We start from the raw sequence: 18964 nt of genomic DNA on the forward strand, positions 1-18964 counted from the left end.
ATAAAAGTCAAAATTTCCTAAAGCATAAATAAATACGTAGTAAATAAAATAAAATAGAGCGAGTAACTTTTAATTTTAAGACCATACAGGTCGTTTCTATATTTCCATCTGATTTAATCGTAAATCACCGTACAAATGAATGAATGATACAATTAACAATTTCGTTCATCAAATGACCGGTTACCCAACCTGAAGAACATTCCTCAAAATTAAATCCCGACTTTTTCCGGCGAGATCAATCGGAATCTCGTCGGATCTCTCGATCACTCCCTTAGGTAACTTTTCTCTCTCCTCAAATGGCGTCCCAAATTCGATCATCAACTTCGAATTCAAAAATTCAGATGTTTTTTTTTTGCAGGTAATTTGAGCTACAAAAATGGAGTGGTCTACGATACAACACCTAGATCTTCGACATGTCGGTCGAGAAGCGAAGCCATTGCAGCCTCATGCCGCTGCATTTCATCCCAGTCAAGCCCTAATTGCTACTGCTGTCGGAAAATACATTATTGGTAAAATTGCTAAAACCTCAATTTGTAATTCTTAAAATTAAGATGATCTTTGTTGTGTTTTTGATTATAATTGATTGTTACTATGAAATTGAGTTGGTATGTGATGTTATTGAATCTTGCTTGGTGTGTTGTAGAATTTGATGTACTTACTGGGAGTAAGATCTCTACCATTGACATTGGTTCGCCTGTTGTTCGGATGTCGTATAGTCCTACCAGTGGTCATGTTGTGATTGCTATACTCGAGGTAATGTTGCGGAATTCTTGAATTATGCTGCCTTGTTGTAAATCGTACGCCGTAATTATTGAATTATACTGCCTTGTTGTTGCTATACTCGAGATAATGTTGCGGAATTTTTGAATTATACTGACTTGTTGTTCTTAGAAAAGCAAGGTTTGCCGACTACTGAGTAGTAACTATAGATATATCTTGCTCGAACATGTCACCTAGCTTGATTTATGCTTGTTTCTACCTGATCATTCCCTCTAAATCATCCTTTTTGACAAAACGATGTTCCTAAAGTCTCGGTCTACTTTGCTATTACAAGGCTGTCTAAAACCATAAGTATCTTACATTACGAGGGCTTAAATCCATGGGGTGAATAATCCTTTTCTCATAAGACTAGTTGAGGCTTAATATCCAAGCTAAGTCCTAACAGAAGGCAACTAAAGGATGAAAAAACTTTTAAGATTCATGGCGAAAGTTCTTTATAAGACTATAACTTCCATATTTAATATTAGATTTCAAGTCCCATAATTTTCTATACGAGTTCATTCTTTTGTGTATATACCAGAGATTTTGGTTTGGCTTGTTGCTCTTGGGATGGACCAAGTTCAACTTCATATTGTTGAGGTTATTAACACAATCATCAGGATCCTTAGTAGCAAAGCTCAAAATTTACATGACCTTGTGGTTGAGAAGGTTCTCTAGTTGTGGTTTGCAAGATCTACATTAGTTAGTAATTCTTTTCAATTTACTTAATTTACTTAACTCCGGAGTTTGGAGTAATAACCATCTACTTCTAAGGATCTAACAATATAAGGACATGTTTCCCCTTTTATAATTTACCTAGGTACTCTTTGAGATATATTCTTGTAATCTTTTACCATTTAGGTTGTAATGCCCCTCTTGCCTCTCATCTCTCGCCTTTTACCTCTTTCTTACTGTTTTTCTCCCCCATGTTATGATATACTTCCTCTATTTTTATTACTCGTAACATTTTAATAGTACTCTCTCCGTTTTTTTAAATGCATTACTTGGTGACGCGCAGAGTTTTAAGAAAGTAATATAATATTATGAGTGGATGAATAATTTAATATAGTAAAAGTAAGATGGAGACCATGAAAGAGAAAATATGTGAGAGAGTAAATATTTTTATTATTTGAGTGAGTACCATGGAAGAGAGAGAAATGATAAAATAAATTGAGTAGGCTTTAAAGGAAGAGAGAGAAATAATATAATATAGTATAAAGTTACCAAATATAGAAGTTATGCATTTTAAAAAAACATCCATAAAAGGGAATTGATGCATTTAAAAAAAAAACGGAGGGAGTATACAGACTATACACTATTCACATACTTCACTTCATTGCATTTTGTGATTTATGTGGGATTTTGTTAGATTTGTCTCAATGTTTACTTTATTAAAATTTGATTTTTATAGTTGTTATGAATGTATAATTTAAGATAAAAACGATAGAAGTAATACATTGGCAAACGTGAAACAAGAATTGTTGCAAGTAAAAAAAAACAGTGGAAGTATATGCTGTTGATGGTTCAATTGACATACTCCTGTCTACAGACTCTACACCAGTTTCTTTACATCTTTTCAAGGTTCTGTGTTTGGGGAAGGATATTGGTATGCATAAGTTTTCGTAGCCACAATGTTGTGATGAGTCAAATTTCTAAGCTGTACGAGAATTGTGAGTGATTACCTGTGGGTAGTTTTCCTCCTTTTTTCCGTTGTAAAAATCGGTTTCTAAGGACTTTTGAACGGACAATTGCTGATACTTCCGTAGCTTGTGAATGAATGGCAGAAAGGGTACAATGTCTCTTTAGATTATTTTTTAATTTTTAAGATATCTTATTAACTTAAAGGGTGCTTTTGCATCATAGGGAGATATATTTAAGGAATATGGGCACTGATGATCATGTCTTTCTTCTTGAATTCCTGTTAGTATTTTGGTATGCTCTTCATAGAACTTCGTTGTTGTGTTCTTGTCTCAAAAATTCGCTGTGGTGAATGAAATATATTTAAGGAATATGGGCACTGATGATCATGGGATTAAGGCTTTGATTGATTGATTGATCTCTCTTCATCTCTTGCACTCATGTTGTTGAAACTTCAATAGTTAGATTAATTAATTTTAAGTGGATGCTGCCTTCTGGTACCACATACCGCCATAATCAGCCCCGAACTAGCATTTGGGGAAAGTATAGTAAACCTGAGATCCTTAATTTGTGCACAGCTTAAAATCTTTTAATGACATGTCAAATGTTGATTGAGTGTTTTGCTATTTAGGACTGTACCATTCGCTCCTGTGATTTTGATGCGGAGCAAACTTGTGTTCTTCACTCATCAGAGAGGAAAATGGAACCAATTTCTTCTGATGCTGAAGTTCATATGGCCTTGACTCCTCTCCAACCTGTTGTTTTTTTTGGTTTTCACAAGAAGATGAGTGTAACAGGTTTGTTTGGCTCTATTATTATGTAAATAATGAATTCCTATAAGAGGTGCCTGCAGCTCAACTTGTTTATCTGTATCAAATATTTTTAGTGTTTGTTAGGAAGAAAATGGTCTTATATTGGCAAATGTAACTTTATGAGGGGAAGTTGGTTGAAGCTCTTATCAAGGGCTTCAATTAGTTGTTGCTATTCCATCGGAAAAACTAAAACTCATCTTGCTATAAAACTTACAACATTAATATCAAGTTGATGAAGCATTCCAAAGGTGAGTGATCCTCATATTTCTATGGGCAGGAATAGCAATAGCTTTTACTTAATCTGGAATTTATCCAATGGTTTCCTTTTGCTATCATGAACATTACTGCCTTCAATAAAGATTAGAATAATTGTTTATGTCATTATTAAGAATTAAGATCATGAACAATTGTGTATTGTTCCTATATTGTTTTTGCTGCTTGTAGAACAACTATTATTACTATCCATTGTTTTCACGACTCCCTCCGCCCTAGATTTTTCTTTACACCTTCCTTTTTCACTTTTATTTTAAGAATGACCCCATCTTTGTAACAATACCTCCCTCTTCCTAAGACTGAAAAGTTTGGTCCCCCCCCATATGCTTTCTCATTCAATCAAAAATAAAATAAAATTATACCCCACTATTTCTTGGCACATCTGCTTTTTCAATGATATTACAATGTATAACCACTTATTGCCTAAAAATTATTGCAAAAGTGGTGAGGGATTTTTATTTTTGTAGTTGTAATTGTGGTTGTGGCAGTAACTAGCTTTGGATAACTGGAGTTTGAGAAAAAAAAATTGTTATCTACAGCTAGGAGGGGAGATGAGGGCATCCGTGTTTGATTTAATTATTGTGTGCATGATGTGAACTTTCTGCCTTAACGGCTCAGTTTTTTTTTAGCAATTCCATTTAATTTTACTCTTTAAGCAGTTGTCGGAACTGTTGAGGGAGGCAGGTCTCCCACAAAAATAAAGACAGATTTGAAGAAACCTATTGTGAATCTTGCTTGTCATCCCCGACTTCCAGTTTTGGTAATTCCACTGCTTGATGTCTTGCTCACTTTTTCTTTGCTGCTCATAATCTGTTTGACCATCAATTCTGAGCTTTATGAGGCTGTGATTTCAGTATGTAGCTTATGCAGAAGGGTTGATTAGAGCTTACAACATTCATACGTATGCAGTTCTCTACACATTACAACGTAAGACTGGAGTATCATTCTTGCCTTCCTATTTTGATTGCTTTGCAGCAGCATGGATACTTATGCATATGCCTCACTTTAACCTGATGTTGCAGTTGATAATACTATAAAGCTACTTGGTGCTGGTGCCTTTGCTTTTCATCCAACACTAGAGTGGATGTTTGTTGGTGACAGACGGGGTACACTTTTGGCATGGGATGTGTCTACAGAGAGACCAAGTATGATTGGAATGTAAGAACCTTTTTAATTACCTTTAATAAGTGTCTCACTATGACTTGTTCTTGAGTACGCTGTTTGTCAGTTATGACTCATTATCTGTCCTTTTAACTTGGGTCCTTCCTCCTTACCATTTTGTTATTACAATATCTGCATATAAAAGTTGTGACATAAGTCATGTACAATGTAACACTCTTTAAAATTTATTTCAGAACACAAGTGGGTTCCCAACCTATCACATCAGTTGCTTGGCTGCCAGCATTGCGGTTGATAGCCACTTTGTCAAAAGATGGTTCCCTTCAAGTCTGGAAAACACGGGTGGTACTAAATCCCAATAGAGCGCCTATGCAAGCAAATTTCTTTGAGCCTGCTGGTTAGAAAATTCTTGAACTCTTTCCATTGCTGACAAATTTGTGTAATTAATCTTATTTTTAGTAAGATTATTAGTTTATCAAGCTGAACTCTAGAGGATTCAGGGTCATGTTCTCTGCTTCTAGATATGTTTTAACTGAATCCTGGGTATGAAACTTATCTCACATTAACCTGTCATTGCTGTGCGAGAAAGAATTAGTTGCTGTAATCTGGATAATGTTCACCCTTTGAATTTTTTTATTAAATAATCATATATCGTTAAATGCTCTGTAAATAATTATTAAGTGTTTTTATGCAGATCAACAGAATCCCGTAAAAGACACCTCTTGGTTTCTTGTTAGAAATAACAGTTATTATTTATAAATTTTAATATAAAGGACTTAATAATTTTGAAAAGCGTGCAAGACGCATTCAGGCTCGAGAGCTGGCGCCTTAGCTCTGCCAGGCGCAAGGATCTAAAAAAGGTGCATGCCTATGTGCCTTTTGCGCTTTATATTGTGGCCTTTGTAGGGCGTCAATTTCTGTTGTGTATTATAAGTTTTTAAAAACATTACGTGACTTTGCAACAGTCAGTTTTACTTGAATACTAAAGGAGAGAGAAGGCGGCCATATGCCCATATCCATCCATTTAATTCAAGAAGCCTAGCTATCATGGGGGCTCTTTCTCAAAGTTCTTTTATAGACTTATTTGATAGAATATAATTTATTTATACGAATAAATAAAGTACACCTCACCTACAAAAGGCGAGTGCCTTCACCTTGTGCCTGTGTTCCATGGTCTTTTGTGCCTTGCTGCACCTCGCGCCTTTAAAAAGTAAGTAAAGGAATGACAAAGAAGATCGGTTAACTACGAAGCCATTTTTCAAAATAGGAATGTTTGAACCGAATTGTTAATTGAGAAAGTAATTAATTGAAATGTTTTTTTAGTCTTATGACCTACTGTTTTTTAGTTAACTGAAATTTAATATCACTGGGTAATCACATTGAAGTTGGTAGCTTGCTGAAATACTTTTCAGTAGCATGTTTTTCTATTATTTTTACATTATTGAATATTTCAGTATGCACCCTTCAAATTTCTTGGCTTCCTACAGGAAACTGGAAGGCTGACATGATTACATCTAATAACACAAGTCCTAATCCATGAGCACCCATAATTAAGCTATAACTACTAATTTTATGTTGAATTTCCTAGAAAAACCCTTTGATGGACCTCTGTAAGGAGTCCAATTCTTCCCACATCCTAGATTTTTGAGATCCCCTCGCTACTAAGTAATCTGTGGTTGGAAGAGCAAGGAGTATAACCTGTGTATGAAAGGATATACAAGACAGACACAAAGTCCAGCTGCTTTCAGAGAAAAGATTAATTGATGATGGCATCCTGATTTTCTCACCCTAGGATAGATAAGTGATCATTAGTTTATTACTAATGGATGCTTTTCTCTTATAAACCCACTGATTATGCTCCTTTGTACTCCAGAATTATACAGAACTGTAAACTGCAGTATCTATTCAGTTTTCATATCCAACCATAGAGACATTTTTGGCTGAATTAAGTTGAGCTATTGTAACAGACTAGACAAACTCTAGTCACAGAGCAATAAGCTTGAGGGAAGTGTTATTAGCTGCTTTGCCTATAGGCTGTGGTGGTTGTTGTTGGTCTACTGCCCTTCTTTTCAGCATATTCTTTGTAGATATCTTCCTGTAGCTGCTTCTTACACCAATAAAGTAGCCTAATAAGAAGCGTATCAAATTTGAAAATCTTCAGTCATAAATCTTAATCCCTTCATGTGCATTGCAGAGACTCTGTGTAAAGCATTCTATGCCGAAGTGTAATTTTTTAAAGATTTTATTTTTATTTTTTTATTTTTACTATGTAAACAAATCTAGTACACTTGTTGAACAATCAATCGTAGAGCTGGGCTCTTATTTTGCAAATACTCTACTGACTACTTCAGGGAGAGTATAAAGACATCATTCATTGTACTTTGAATAACTACTATATTATAAATGCTTGGCATGTGTGTTCTAGCTCCCTCTCTCTCTATGTATGTATATGTTTGAACGTTTGTGTCATCAATGAGACAATTTTTGGAGGTGCATGTACTTTAGTCTGCAGAAATCCAGGAGAAGTTATACTTTTTAGCCAAGTATAAACAATTCATTTTGTAAGAGTTTGTTGTGGTTGGACCTTGATGTAAGCTGTTCTTTGAAGCTGCTTTCATTTTCTTTTCTCTCATGTCTACAAATTATCTCTCTCTTGTGTAGCAATCGAATCTCTCGACATTCCAAAGATTCTATCTCAGCAGGGCGGAGAAGTTGCTTATCCATTGCCACGTGTCAGAGCTCTGGAAGTTCACACTAAACTGAATATGGCCTCATTACTATTTGCAGTTGAGTATATTCGTCTGAATGAATTTTCTTGGCTTTTAACTTAATTTTTGAAGGTTTTATATATTTCTTTTTATCTATTAGAAAATGGCAAATGTAGACAATGTTAAAAACAAGGCATTCACTAGAGAAGGAAGGAAACAACTCTTTGCTGTTCTCCAAAGTGCAAGGGGATCTTCAGGTGATAAGAAATTGTTTTTAGCTTCTTAATGCATTGCCATCATGTTTTTTGGAGATGCTTCAATGCCTGTTTCCTTTGAAGATGTGCTAAAAGCTGGGCATACAAGTGCACTAAGACTCTCTCTCTCTTTTTTTTTAGACTTCAAGTCTTTCTGACAATGTGATTTAACTATTGTTTAGTGACAAAGAAATAGGCTTTGGTATCTTATACTGCTAGTCAAATAGAGTACATTTGTAGCTTCCATGCTGTTTGTTTATCACCCCACTTGTATTCTTAGAGATTTGATTGTTCCCTCCTTGCTAAACTTTGAGTTGCAACGAAATCTTGGGCTAGGACTGTGTTTGACGTTGTTTCTAAGACTGGATCAATACCAATTATACACTCTTTTGTTTTTTCAAAGGAGACCATTAAGTTGGGATAAAACCTAGCAAACATATGTTTATGCTAGTGTGATAGACAGAGCAAAAATTCTAGAAATGTTGGTTTGACTTAACTTATAATTTGCTCTGCCAGCTTATAGTCAGTATTTTCTTATGAAGCATAAAATGTTTGTTTGTTTGAATTTTTTTTTTTTTATTTATTTATTTTTTATTTATTTTTTTTCTTCACGTTGTTATCTATCCATCGATTAGCCCCTTTCTCGTTCTAGAAAATATCTTATTTTAAGAATATTGTATGTCGTTCCAAGTTTCTACAATGTTTACATTCCACATACTTTGGTATGTATAAAAGCAATGAGACAATTTCTCATGTTAGATATTGCTTTATCTTGCCGTTCAGTACTGATAACTTTACTTTCTAGGGCAATTTTTCATTTTTATTGATGTAATCTTTGATTGCAGCATCTGTTTTGAAGGAAAAACTTGCTGCTTTGGGCTCTTCTGGAGTACTGGCTGACCACCAGTTGCAAGCACAATTGCAAGAGCATCATTTGAAAGGGTAGGCTGAGATGCTGTTTTAATTTTAATTTTTATCCCTATTGTTTTCGTTTGGAAGGAGAACTTTTTTTTAGCGACATTTACAGTTGCTTTTCCTATTTAAGAATCAATGCCGACACAGTTAATATTCATTCGGCTACTGGGTTTAGTGTGAGTCTAATAGATGGATTTTGAGCAAAGAGCACCTTTTGATGAGAGACTAGAACAAAAGGCTTCAAGGAAACTAATCTTTACTGATCTGTATGAAGCCAGTAGGTGAACAATGGTATTTGTGGGTATTTGTAAATGAGATTCTAGGTAAGGGTCAATATATTGAGTGGAATAGGAGATCCTTTGAACATGGTATATTAGAAATCCTGGCAAATTCAAAACTTAAAATATGAAAGAGTAATGTAACCTTTAAAGAACTACAGATAAACAGAAGGCCTTAAAACTTCTTACCCATGATTGTCTTTCTTTAATCCTTATGTCATTTTGTGAGCTGTTAGACCTTTTTAAACGTTCCGTTGCTCACTTGGTTTATAGCACTGCTGGAGACACTAAACATTGGTGTTGGCCCTCTTGTGCCTGCTATGCGCACACAAGTGCCGCAACTAACCCCTCACTCTTGTAGCCTATTGGAAAAAGTGCTCCTTATGAATCAAACGCTTACTTGTGCTTCAATAAGTATTCATCTCTTTCTGCACAAGAGTTGCACCCTTGCTGCTTGGTTGGCAAGGGCGTGTTTTGCTATTCGTTATCAAAACACTCGAACCTTCTAAAAGGATTGATAAATTGATATGGTGTCAGTTACACCATGATTTGATATGCTACTGTAGAAATCTGTCTCAAATTCAGGCATCTTACATTTTATTCAAGTACAATATCCTTGCATTGGCATTTTTTTGCTTTGCATATCAAATTATCAATACATGATCGATAATTTATTTATTTATTTTTTTATTTATTTTTTATATCAATATTATGGTATTAAATGCTGATTGAAGTTGATAGCTCTAGTTAAACCTTTTACTAAGGCTATGTTCAGTTCAACTTATTTAAGTTTGGTATCAGCATACTTCTCAGTCCACATCAGATCTTATCTTATCTTTTTATTTGCGTTTATTTATCGTTGAAAATCTTTATTTTCATAAATTTAATTATTTGAAAATTTCATTTTTGGAAATCACATAATAATACGAATTTAATGACTTCTCATTTGATAATTTTTTATCTTACGAATAGTGTTTAGATTAGGTCAAAGTTTGGTCAAATCTAGAAATCAGATCAGATCAAATCAGAAAAATTCATACCAGATTAGATCATGTGAATTGAACATAGCCTGATAAGAAATGTGAAATTAGTCATTGTTCTGGCTAAATGACAATTGTTGGACACTTGCACTTTAAAGTAGGAAAATTAGGAAAAGCCTGGTACCTCCTCTGTTAAAAAACAACCTTTTCATTTGTTTTTTCAATAAAATTTATTTAGTTTCTTCATATCTGATTAAAATTTTCTTTATTATGCCAGACAAAATCAGCTTACAATTGCTGACATTGCGCGGAAGGCTTTCCTGTACAGTGTATGTTGCTGCATTTTCTTATACTTGTAAATTCATTGTAGGCCTTTATGCTGTAGGGGAAGTTCCATCTTATGACTATGATGCACAACTGCACATTTGATACTGTTGTAATGAATGTTGAGGCATTTCTGTATAATTTTTTTTTTTCTTTTTCTTTCCTAGGGCTTATCTGATTAGTAACTGTGGAACCTTTGTTCTCACTTTGGCCTGAAAACATGTTTTCTTATCTTTTGAATGGAACTATGGATGTGCCACAGTTAGATGCTATTACAGTATATTATAAGTTGGTGACATTCTATGATCAGCAACTGCTTGGCATTATGTTTGCTATTGCTGTAGATAAAATATAATTCATGGAATTGGTTATGTTAAAGAAATTGCTTACATCAATAGATAATATTTACATCAGTGTTTACATATTTCTATCAATCTCATTAATACCATTGAGTTAAAGGTTTTCCAGTTCTTTGTTCAACACACTTGTTTCTGTGTTAAAATTCCAGTTGGGAAACTACTATTCCTTTCGAAGTAATTTGCTCTTGATACTTATTCCTTCATTTATTGTTCTGTATTCTATTTTGTTTCACAGCATTTTTTGGAGGGGCATGCCAAAAGTGCTCCAGTTGCTCGTTTGCCTCTCATCACCTTACTGGATACTAGCAACCATCTTAGACATCTTCCTGTTTGTCAGGTACATCTTTCACTGGTCCCAGTAAACTGTAATTTTATATCTTTTTGATTTCATTAACTTATCTGCCTTGAAATTTGTATTCCATTTCAGCCATTTCATTTGGAGCTTAATTTTTTCAATAAAGCAAATCGGGTTCTGCATTATCCTGTCAGAGCTTTCTACATGGAAGGTGTAAATCTCATGGCCTATAATCTATGTTCTGGAGCAGACAGTATTTACAAAAAGCTTTACAGCTCGGTACTAAGGCTAACTTCTGTTTTTTTTTTTTTTTTTTTTTCCTTTTTCTTTTTTCACGAGTGTTGTGATGTTTTTGTGTATCTGCTTCCATGATCATGTCTTAAACTCTTCCCTTTTTTGCTGTTGCTTTCAGATGCCTGGAAATGTTGAATATCAACCAAAGAGTGTTGTATATAGTAGGAAGCAGAATTTATTTCTTGTTATTTTTGAGTTAAGTGGTGCAGCAAATGAAGTTGTTCTCTACAAAGAAAATACGGATACCCGATTGGCGAATAGTAAAGACAGTACAGTCAAAGGTTGGTACATATAGAAACCAATTTCAGGTCTTCACGTGGAAAAATATTTACACTGGATTTTGTATTGATGTAGGTCAAGATGCAGCGTTCATTGGTCTTGATGATAGCCAGTTTGCTATTCTTGACAGTGATAAGATTGGACTTGCTTTGTATATACTTCCTGGAATGTCATCTAAAGAACTTGATGACAAGAACAAAGCAGCACTTGAAGAAAATCCTACAGCAGATCTGGCTGCTGATCCTGCTCCAACAAGTTCTGTCAAGGGTCCAGTGCATTTTATGTTCGAATCTGAAGTTGACCGTATCTTCTCTACTCCATTAGGTAATTACAAATGAAAATTTATGTCTTTGATTTTCACTTTTATTTTTGAATATTTTGCTGATCCATTTTTTTTTTTTTTTTTTTTCTGATTGCAGAATCAACCTTGATGTTTGCTTCTCATGGAAATCAGATTGCTTTGGCAAAGATTGTGCAAGGATATCGTCTATCAAGCAGTGATGGCCGTGGCCATTATATACCAACAACAGCTGAAGGGAGGAAGTCAATCAAGCTGAAAGCAAATGAGATAGTACTCCAGGTAATATTTGATACAGTGACGAGAGATATTTTTCGTTACAATCACATTTATGCACAGATTACTTACCTCTTAAGAGGCATTTGGTTAATGTTGTTTGTTGGCTGAAAACCTTTGTAGGTTCACTGGCAGGAGACTCTTAGAGGTCAAGTTGCTGGGATAATGACTACTCATAGAGTTATTATTGCTTCAGCAGATTTGGAGATTTTGGCTAGTAGCTTAGCAAAATTTGATAGAGGACTTCCTTCGATATCCTTTGTCAATTGGGCACCATTTTTCAGTTTTTGGATCTCATAATTAAGAATATTTACAGAACTTGTTGAACTTGACTTTTTTAATACTTTAGATCTCTTTTGTGGATTGGCCCTGCTCTCCTTTTTTCTACTGCTACAGCAATCAGTGTGCTTGGATGGGATGGAAAAGTGAGGACTATCATGTCAACTAGCTTGCCAAATGCAGGTATAGTGACCTTAACTTTTTATGTATTGCCTAATATCACTCTTTTGTCTACAATATGTTATAGTTTATCCATCCCTAAGAGAATGCCTAACAATTCTGTTTTGGCATTTGCCAAAATTGATATTTTACTGTTTTGTATAGTATGCATCAACTTCTGCCACCTCCATTGCTGCACTAGCGTCTAGTATATGTATATTATGTGTTTTAAATTATTTAATGAAAACACTTTCCAAAACTTTCTATTATGTCGAAGTGGACTTTAGGACAGAGGTTATCTGAGCAATAAGCTGCTGCTTAAAGACCTTTATTTTATCTGTTGAAATTTCTTACTTTTCAAGTGGCATAAATTACTTTTTTCTAACTGCAGTTCTTATGGGAGCGTTAAATGATCGCTTGTTGCTAGCAAACCCAACAGACATAAGCCCCAGGCAAAAGAAGAAAATTGAGATAAAAAGCTGTCTTGTTGGACTTCTTGAGCCTCTTCTTATCGGATTTGGAACAATACAGCAATACTTTGAGCAGAAGCTTGACCTTCCTGAAACATTATATCAGATCACATCAAGGTATTCTTAGTATTATGACCGGAATGCTTATTTTGGGACTTTTGTCCATTTGTGATTTGTATAGGGTGCCCTGTGTCTTATTTCCTTTTCATCGTGACCTTCCATCTGACTTGTTCATAATAATTCTGGTGAAGGTTTGACAGCCTTCGCATTACGCCTAGATCACTTGATATATTAGCTAGGGGCTCTCCAGTTTGTGGAGATCTTGCCGTGTCATTATCCCAAGCAGGTCCACAGTTTACTCAGGTGACTATTGAGTTATATTTCAAAGGTTATGATACAATTATATCTTTACAATTATTGTTTTCCTCACTTGCAATTTTGGAAATATACCTAGGTGCTGCGAGGAAGTTATGCCATCAAGGCCCTTCGTTTCTCTACTGCTTTGTCCGTGTTGAAAGATGAATATCTGCGTTCAAGAGATTACCCTCGATGTCCCCCGACATCTCATTTGTTTCATCGTTTCCGGGAGTTAGGATATGCCTGTATCAAGTATGTTGGTAGTCCAAATAATTTTGAAGCTTTCTTTCTCATATGACCTTGATGATTTTTTTTTTTACTTGTTTTTACAGAGGAGAATTATAAGTAATCATCTTCATTTACACACATGCTTCCAAAATATGTAACATTATTCATAGTGACTTTATTTTGTGTTGGTGCCTCCCGTATTGCTGATCTGTGAATGTTTCTTGTTTTCAGAAGTCACTAATGGATGTTTCTGTATGAAATGTTTTCCCTTTTTGCCCCCTCCCCCCCAAAAAAAAAAAAAAAAAAAAAAAAAGCTAAGTTTTATACATCCAAATTCCAATCCAACGCACTTGCCAAATGCTCCACTCACTAGTTTGGCTTGTTTGCCAATTCCATTCAGGAAGAGCTAATTGAAAAAAATAATACAGAGGGAGTTATATATATATGGAATGAGAAATCATGCATTGCTCTTTTTTTTTTTTGGTTATTAATTTCATATGTGAAGATGGTTTTGAATAGCAGCCGTCCGTAGCTTTTTTTTTGTGCAAATGATTTTACCCTTCTTTTTCCTAGATAACAGATAAGTTGTAAATGAAATTGCAGGTATGGACAGTTTGACAGTGCAAAGGAAACATTTGAAGTTATTTCAGACTATGAAAGCTTGCTTGATCTATTTATATGCCACCTCAATCCAAGTGCAATGCGACGTCTTGCACAGAAACTGGAAGAAGATGGTGCTGATCCAGAGTTGAGGAGATGTTGTGAAAGAATTTTACGAATTCGTTCCACCGGGTGGACACAAGGCATTTTTGCTAACTTTGCTGCTGAAAGTGTGGTTCCTAAAGGACCTGAATGGGGAGGTGGAAACTGGGAAATTAAAACACCAACAAATATGAAGGATATACCTCAATGGGAATTAGCTGCTGAGGTAATGCCATACATGAAAACTGATGATGGGCCTATCCCTGCAATTGTGACAGATCATGTTGGTGTTTATCTCGGCTGTATAAAAGGAAGAGGAAATGTTGTTGAAGTGAGAGAAGATAGTTTGGTGAAAGCTATTACATCTGCGGCTTCTGATGGTAAGCCAAACGGGATCTCTACTTTGGCTGATTCGATATTGAGCAAGGGAACTACTGCAACTGATTCGAAGGGTGCTTCATTGATGGGTCTAGAAATACTTACCAAACAGTCTTCAGGATCTGCTGCTGCAGATGAACAAGCAAAAGCTGAGGAAGAATTTAAGAGGTCACTGTATGGTACTTCTGGTGGTGATAGTAGTGATGATGAAGAGGGTGAGTCAAAAACTAAGAAATTTCAAATCAGAATTCGAGATAAACCGCTTTCATCTGCTACTGTGGATGTCAATAAAATCAAAGAAGCCACGAGGCAGTTCAGTTTGGTCCCGCCAATGGGCAGGACCAAGTCATCAGCTGGTGGATCTCAGGACCTTGGCCACACATTCCAACCCGCTGTTACAGCAACCAGCATGGGCTCAGTTCCCCCTATTTATGCTACTCCCGGGGATTTCTTTGGTTCTGATGCACTAGCTCAACCACCTGCTGGTTCACAGCCATCACCAGTGGTGAAGGGAGGTGGGGCAGCTGTTGGGCCTATTCCCGAAGACTTTTTCCAAAATACTATCTCTTCTCTTCAAGTTGCAGCTTCACTTGCTCCTCCAGGGACTGTAATTTCTAAACTGGATCAAAACTTTCAAGGTGTTGGAAGCCATCAGGTTGCAACTAGTCAACCTAGTTCATCTGCAAATAACGTTGGTTTTGCAGATGGTGGCGTACCCCCTGAAGTGACTCAACAAACTGCATATTCAACTGAATCAATTGGGCTTCCAGATGGAGGGATTCCACCGCAATTTGTGGGTCAGAATGTTGTCCCGCCACAGCCTCAGATTCAAGCCACTCAGCTGTCTAGTTCCTCTCAACCTCTGGATCTGAGTGTATTAGGTGTGCCTCCTGGTGCGGCAGACTCTGAAAAGCCTCCTGCACAACCCATTCCAACTTCTGTACGTCCGGGACAGGTGAATTTCCCCGTCTTTTCATGTTTGCATTTTGTATATCTTTGCCAGCTATCTTGAATTTCCTTTTGCTCTAGTGCTTAAGATTTCATTTTGTCCTTTATTATGTTACTCTCTTATGAATCTTCATAGTTTTTTTTTTTTTTTTTTTTTTTTTTTTTTTTTTTTTTTTTTTTTTTTTTTTCTCTACCTAGTCACTTTGCTCCATGGTTTTTTGTAGTTTTTTGTAGGAAGTCCAAATATATTAACAAAAATAAAGTTAACTTCTTCACATGTTGTTCATGTAGTTTTCTGTAGGAAGTCCAAATATATAAACAAAAATATTTTCAGTGGGCAAATTCTTGAGTCTTTTCTAATTGTGATTACACTCACTTTGAAGCAGGTTCCTCGTGGGGCAGCTGCTCCAGTATGCTTTAAGACTGGACTGGCACACCTTGAGCAGAATCAGCTACCAGATGCATTATCCTGTTTTGATGAATCTTTCCTTGCTTTAGCCAAAGATCACTCACGCGGTTCTGATATTAAGGCCCAAGCCACTATCTGTGCTCAGTATAAGATTGCAGTTACTCTGCTTCAGGTATTATTTCTATAAACAACCATTTTGAAGATGGGGAACTTCCCTTTAGCACCAATATTTCCTTCTGTTGTCTTATTAGAGGTTATTATGACCCAAGTTGTTTTCCTGCATTCTTGGTGTGCTACTATGCTGGATTGCTGCTATTGGTATTTTGCTTTGTGGTTAGGGACTTCCTTGACCTTGGGCCCTTAGCCAAATGTATATCTGGCTGAAATGCTGAATAGAAGTTGCAGTCTGTGTGAAGTAGACAAGAAAACCTAATGGTTTTATTAATTTGTATACAGTTTTGCTGTATGCTGTGTTTTTTTTGCATAAGCCTACATGTTGTTAGGCTCTATATCTATCTGTTGTCATAAAAAAATTCCACCTATAATTGTAAACCATTTACCCAACCCACATTAATTTTCAGGAAATTGGACGGCTACAGAGAGTTCAAGGCCCTCGTGCTATTAGTGCAAAAGATGAGATGGCCCGATTGTCCAGGCATCTTGGTTCATTGCCTCTTCTTGCAAAACATCGCATAAGCTGCATAAGAACTGCCATAAAACGGAATATGGAAGTCCAAAACTATGCTTATTCGAAACAGATGCTCGATCTCTTATTCTCTAAAGCACCTCCTGGCAAACAAGAGGAGTTGAGGAGCCTGATTGACTTATGTGTCCAAAGGGGCTTAACCAACAAATCAATTGATCCCATGGAAGACCCATCACAATTCTGTGCTGCCACCCTCAGCCGTTTATCCACAATTGGTTACGATGCTTGTGATCTCTGTGGTGCTAAATTTGCTGCATTATCAGCACCTGGTTGCATTATATGTGGTATGGGAAGCATCAAAAGGTCAGACTCTTTAGCAGGTCCTGTTCCCTCACCATTTGGCTAAGGTTAATGAATTGATTGGATTTCAAAATGAGACAAAACCATTGCTTCTGTCTCACTATTTTCGGGCAAATTGTGATGTTTTTGACTGGCTGATTGCTGTGCAAGAAGTAGTTGATATCGTTTAATTTCTATTACACCAACATTCTTTTCCTCCTTTCCTGTTTTCTTTTTGCCTTTAGAGGTTGGGAAAAGAGGAAGGGGTTGTTTTACCAGGTTTTGTCCCGAGCATATGTGTGTATGTATAACGAGATTTTTTTTTCTTGGGAAGGAATGTGCATATAGTATGTAGCTGTTATTACCCCTGTATAATACTGAGTAGTTCAAACTATCCATTAATTATAACTTCTTGGATATTTAGACACTTTAGTTGAAAATGGTTGCTCCTGTAAATGTCATGCCAGTTTTGACATTGAGAATGCGCCTTTTCAGTTTGAGGAGAAACAAGTGTGGGGAACTTGGGAAGGGTTACGGAAAATTTTCGTTTTTGTGCTTGATGTTTATCTAATTTGGGTAATTGATGTTTACAAACTAATACTCGTAGAAAACATAACAAGTGGAATAAGTTTGCAAATCTCAGGCACTCAAAGCAAAGAAATATAAACGAGAGAGACGTTAAGTGAAATTTTGCCAAATCTCAGGCAACTAAAATGGAGATATCCTTGAAAAAATAAAAATAAAAGGTTCTTTTAGTAGGGTTGTAAGATTTGTAACCATTGAATTAATTCTTGTGGAAATAATGGATTATTAACAGAATTAAGAACCTTTTCTCTCTCTAGGAAACCCAAGTCCATCCTCACATAGCTTCCACCGCCTCTACTTCTCTTGAGGCTTGCTCGCTAGCGATAGGCGTTTCTCCTCTTGTCATTGCCGGCGAGTCCAGTTCTTTGCTTTTCTTAAGTTTGCTTTTTAATTTTGCTTTTTTTTGGGGGTAGGGATGACAATGGGGCGGGTCGGATGATGGTACCTCCATACCCATACCCACCTAAAAATCTTATACCCATCCCCGCCCCACCACCCGTGGCGGGTACAATATCCACATCCATACCCGCTCCATCGGGTACAGGATAGGATCCATCCCCGCTCCATCATCCACTTGGATATTCATACCCACCTCATACCCGCTCCAAAATCGTCCCAAAAAATTGTTATGATGCTCTAATGTATCACATTAATGACGATTATATCAAATTAGGTTAAGAAAATTGGAACTTTCACTATTCAAGCTTATTGGGTCTTAAGGGGCATCAAGTTTCATAAATTCTCAACTCTTCTTAAAGAAATATGGTGCGGGTATAAGGTGGGTACGGGGCGGGGCGGATATGGGACGGGTCTACTCTAAAATCCATACCCGCCCCATCACCCATGGCGGGTACACATTTTATACCCATCCCCGCCCCATCACCCACCAAACCTCCCTCCATCCCCGCCCCACTTGGGCGGGGATGGGGCGGGTCTCCCATTTAACCCGACTTAATGTCATCCCTATTTGGGGGTGTTTCACGGTTAAGTAGACAAGGAAGACTGGAGAGTCACTTTCCGTTCTTCACATCCATTGGTGGTTGAGTCAAGTTTCGATATGTCATCTAGTGTTTTAGGTTTCAATAATCCAACGAAACAAGAGACCAAGACTATTCTTAGCGTCGCCGTTGAAAGGAGTTTTGTTAATTGTTTTGTGACGGTAAAGTTGAAGTTAAGATCAAGGTTTTCAATTTTCTCCCTTAATCTAAGGCTAAGGGGAAGTGGTTTTCTTGCGTTAGTCCAAGCTAGAAGACTGTTCTTTAAGTTAGGTACCGATTCTGCTGGTGAAGTTTGTATGGGTTCTTTTTGCTTCTTCCAGTTGGCTCACGATCGGTTTTGTGGGTGTTTGTCTGTTTTTACTTTGTTTAATAGATTTAATTAGTTGTTCTTGATTTAATTTTATCTATTTATGTTTTTCTTGCTTAGTTTGCCTGTTATGTTGCTTGAGTTTTTGTTGTTTAATAATTATGTTGTTGTTCATGAGTTGGAGCTCTGTCGGGTAGCTCTAGTTTTGGAGGTTGTCGAAGTGTTGTTTTCTTTGGAGTCTTGTTGGTTGATTTTGACTATGGATTTAGGGGTTATTAGGTTAAAAAATCCCTTGTTT

General features: G+C 36.4%; 1 protein-coding gene across 1 annotated transcript; it reads left to right on the top strand.

The window, feature by feature from the left end:
• The first annotated feature begins 141 nt into the window (after nucleotides 1–141).
• Nucleotides 142–17286, top strand: LOC145641633 (uncharacterized). The gene is made up of 25 exons (XM_081692492.1): nucleotides 142–275; nucleotides 359–509; nucleotides 644–753; nucleotides 3029–3194; nucleotides 4142–4242; nucleotides 4337–4409; nucleotides 4505–4640; nucleotides 4838–4998; nucleotides 7263–7387; nucleotides 7470–7566; nucleotides 8409–8505; nucleotides 10014–10065; nucleotides 10655–10756; nucleotides 10847–10993; nucleotides 11127–11289; nucleotides 11363–11611; nucleotides 11707–11867; nucleotides 11985–12113; nucleotides 12206–12323; nucleotides 12691–12886; nucleotides 13021–13132; nucleotides 13224–13378; nucleotides 13958–15389; nucleotides 15769–15963; nucleotides 16373–17286. The coding sequence occupies exons 2-25, from the start codon at nucleotides 377–379 to the stop codon at nucleotides 16841–16843; spliced, it is 4881 nt and encodes a 1626-aa protein (XP_081548618.1). The 5' UTR covers nucleotides 142–275; nucleotides 359–376; the 3' UTR covers nucleotides 16844–17286.
• The last annotated feature ends 1678 nt before the right edge of the window (nucleotides 17287–18964 follow it).

This window comes from Chenopodium album, chromosome 8 (assembly GCF_948465745.1).
Source record: "Chenopodium album chromosome 8, dcCheAlbu1.1, whole genome shotgun sequence".
Lineage (NCBI taxonomy): Eukaryota > Viridiplantae > Streptophyta > Magnoliopsida > Caryophyllales > Amaranthaceae > Chenopodium > Chenopodium album.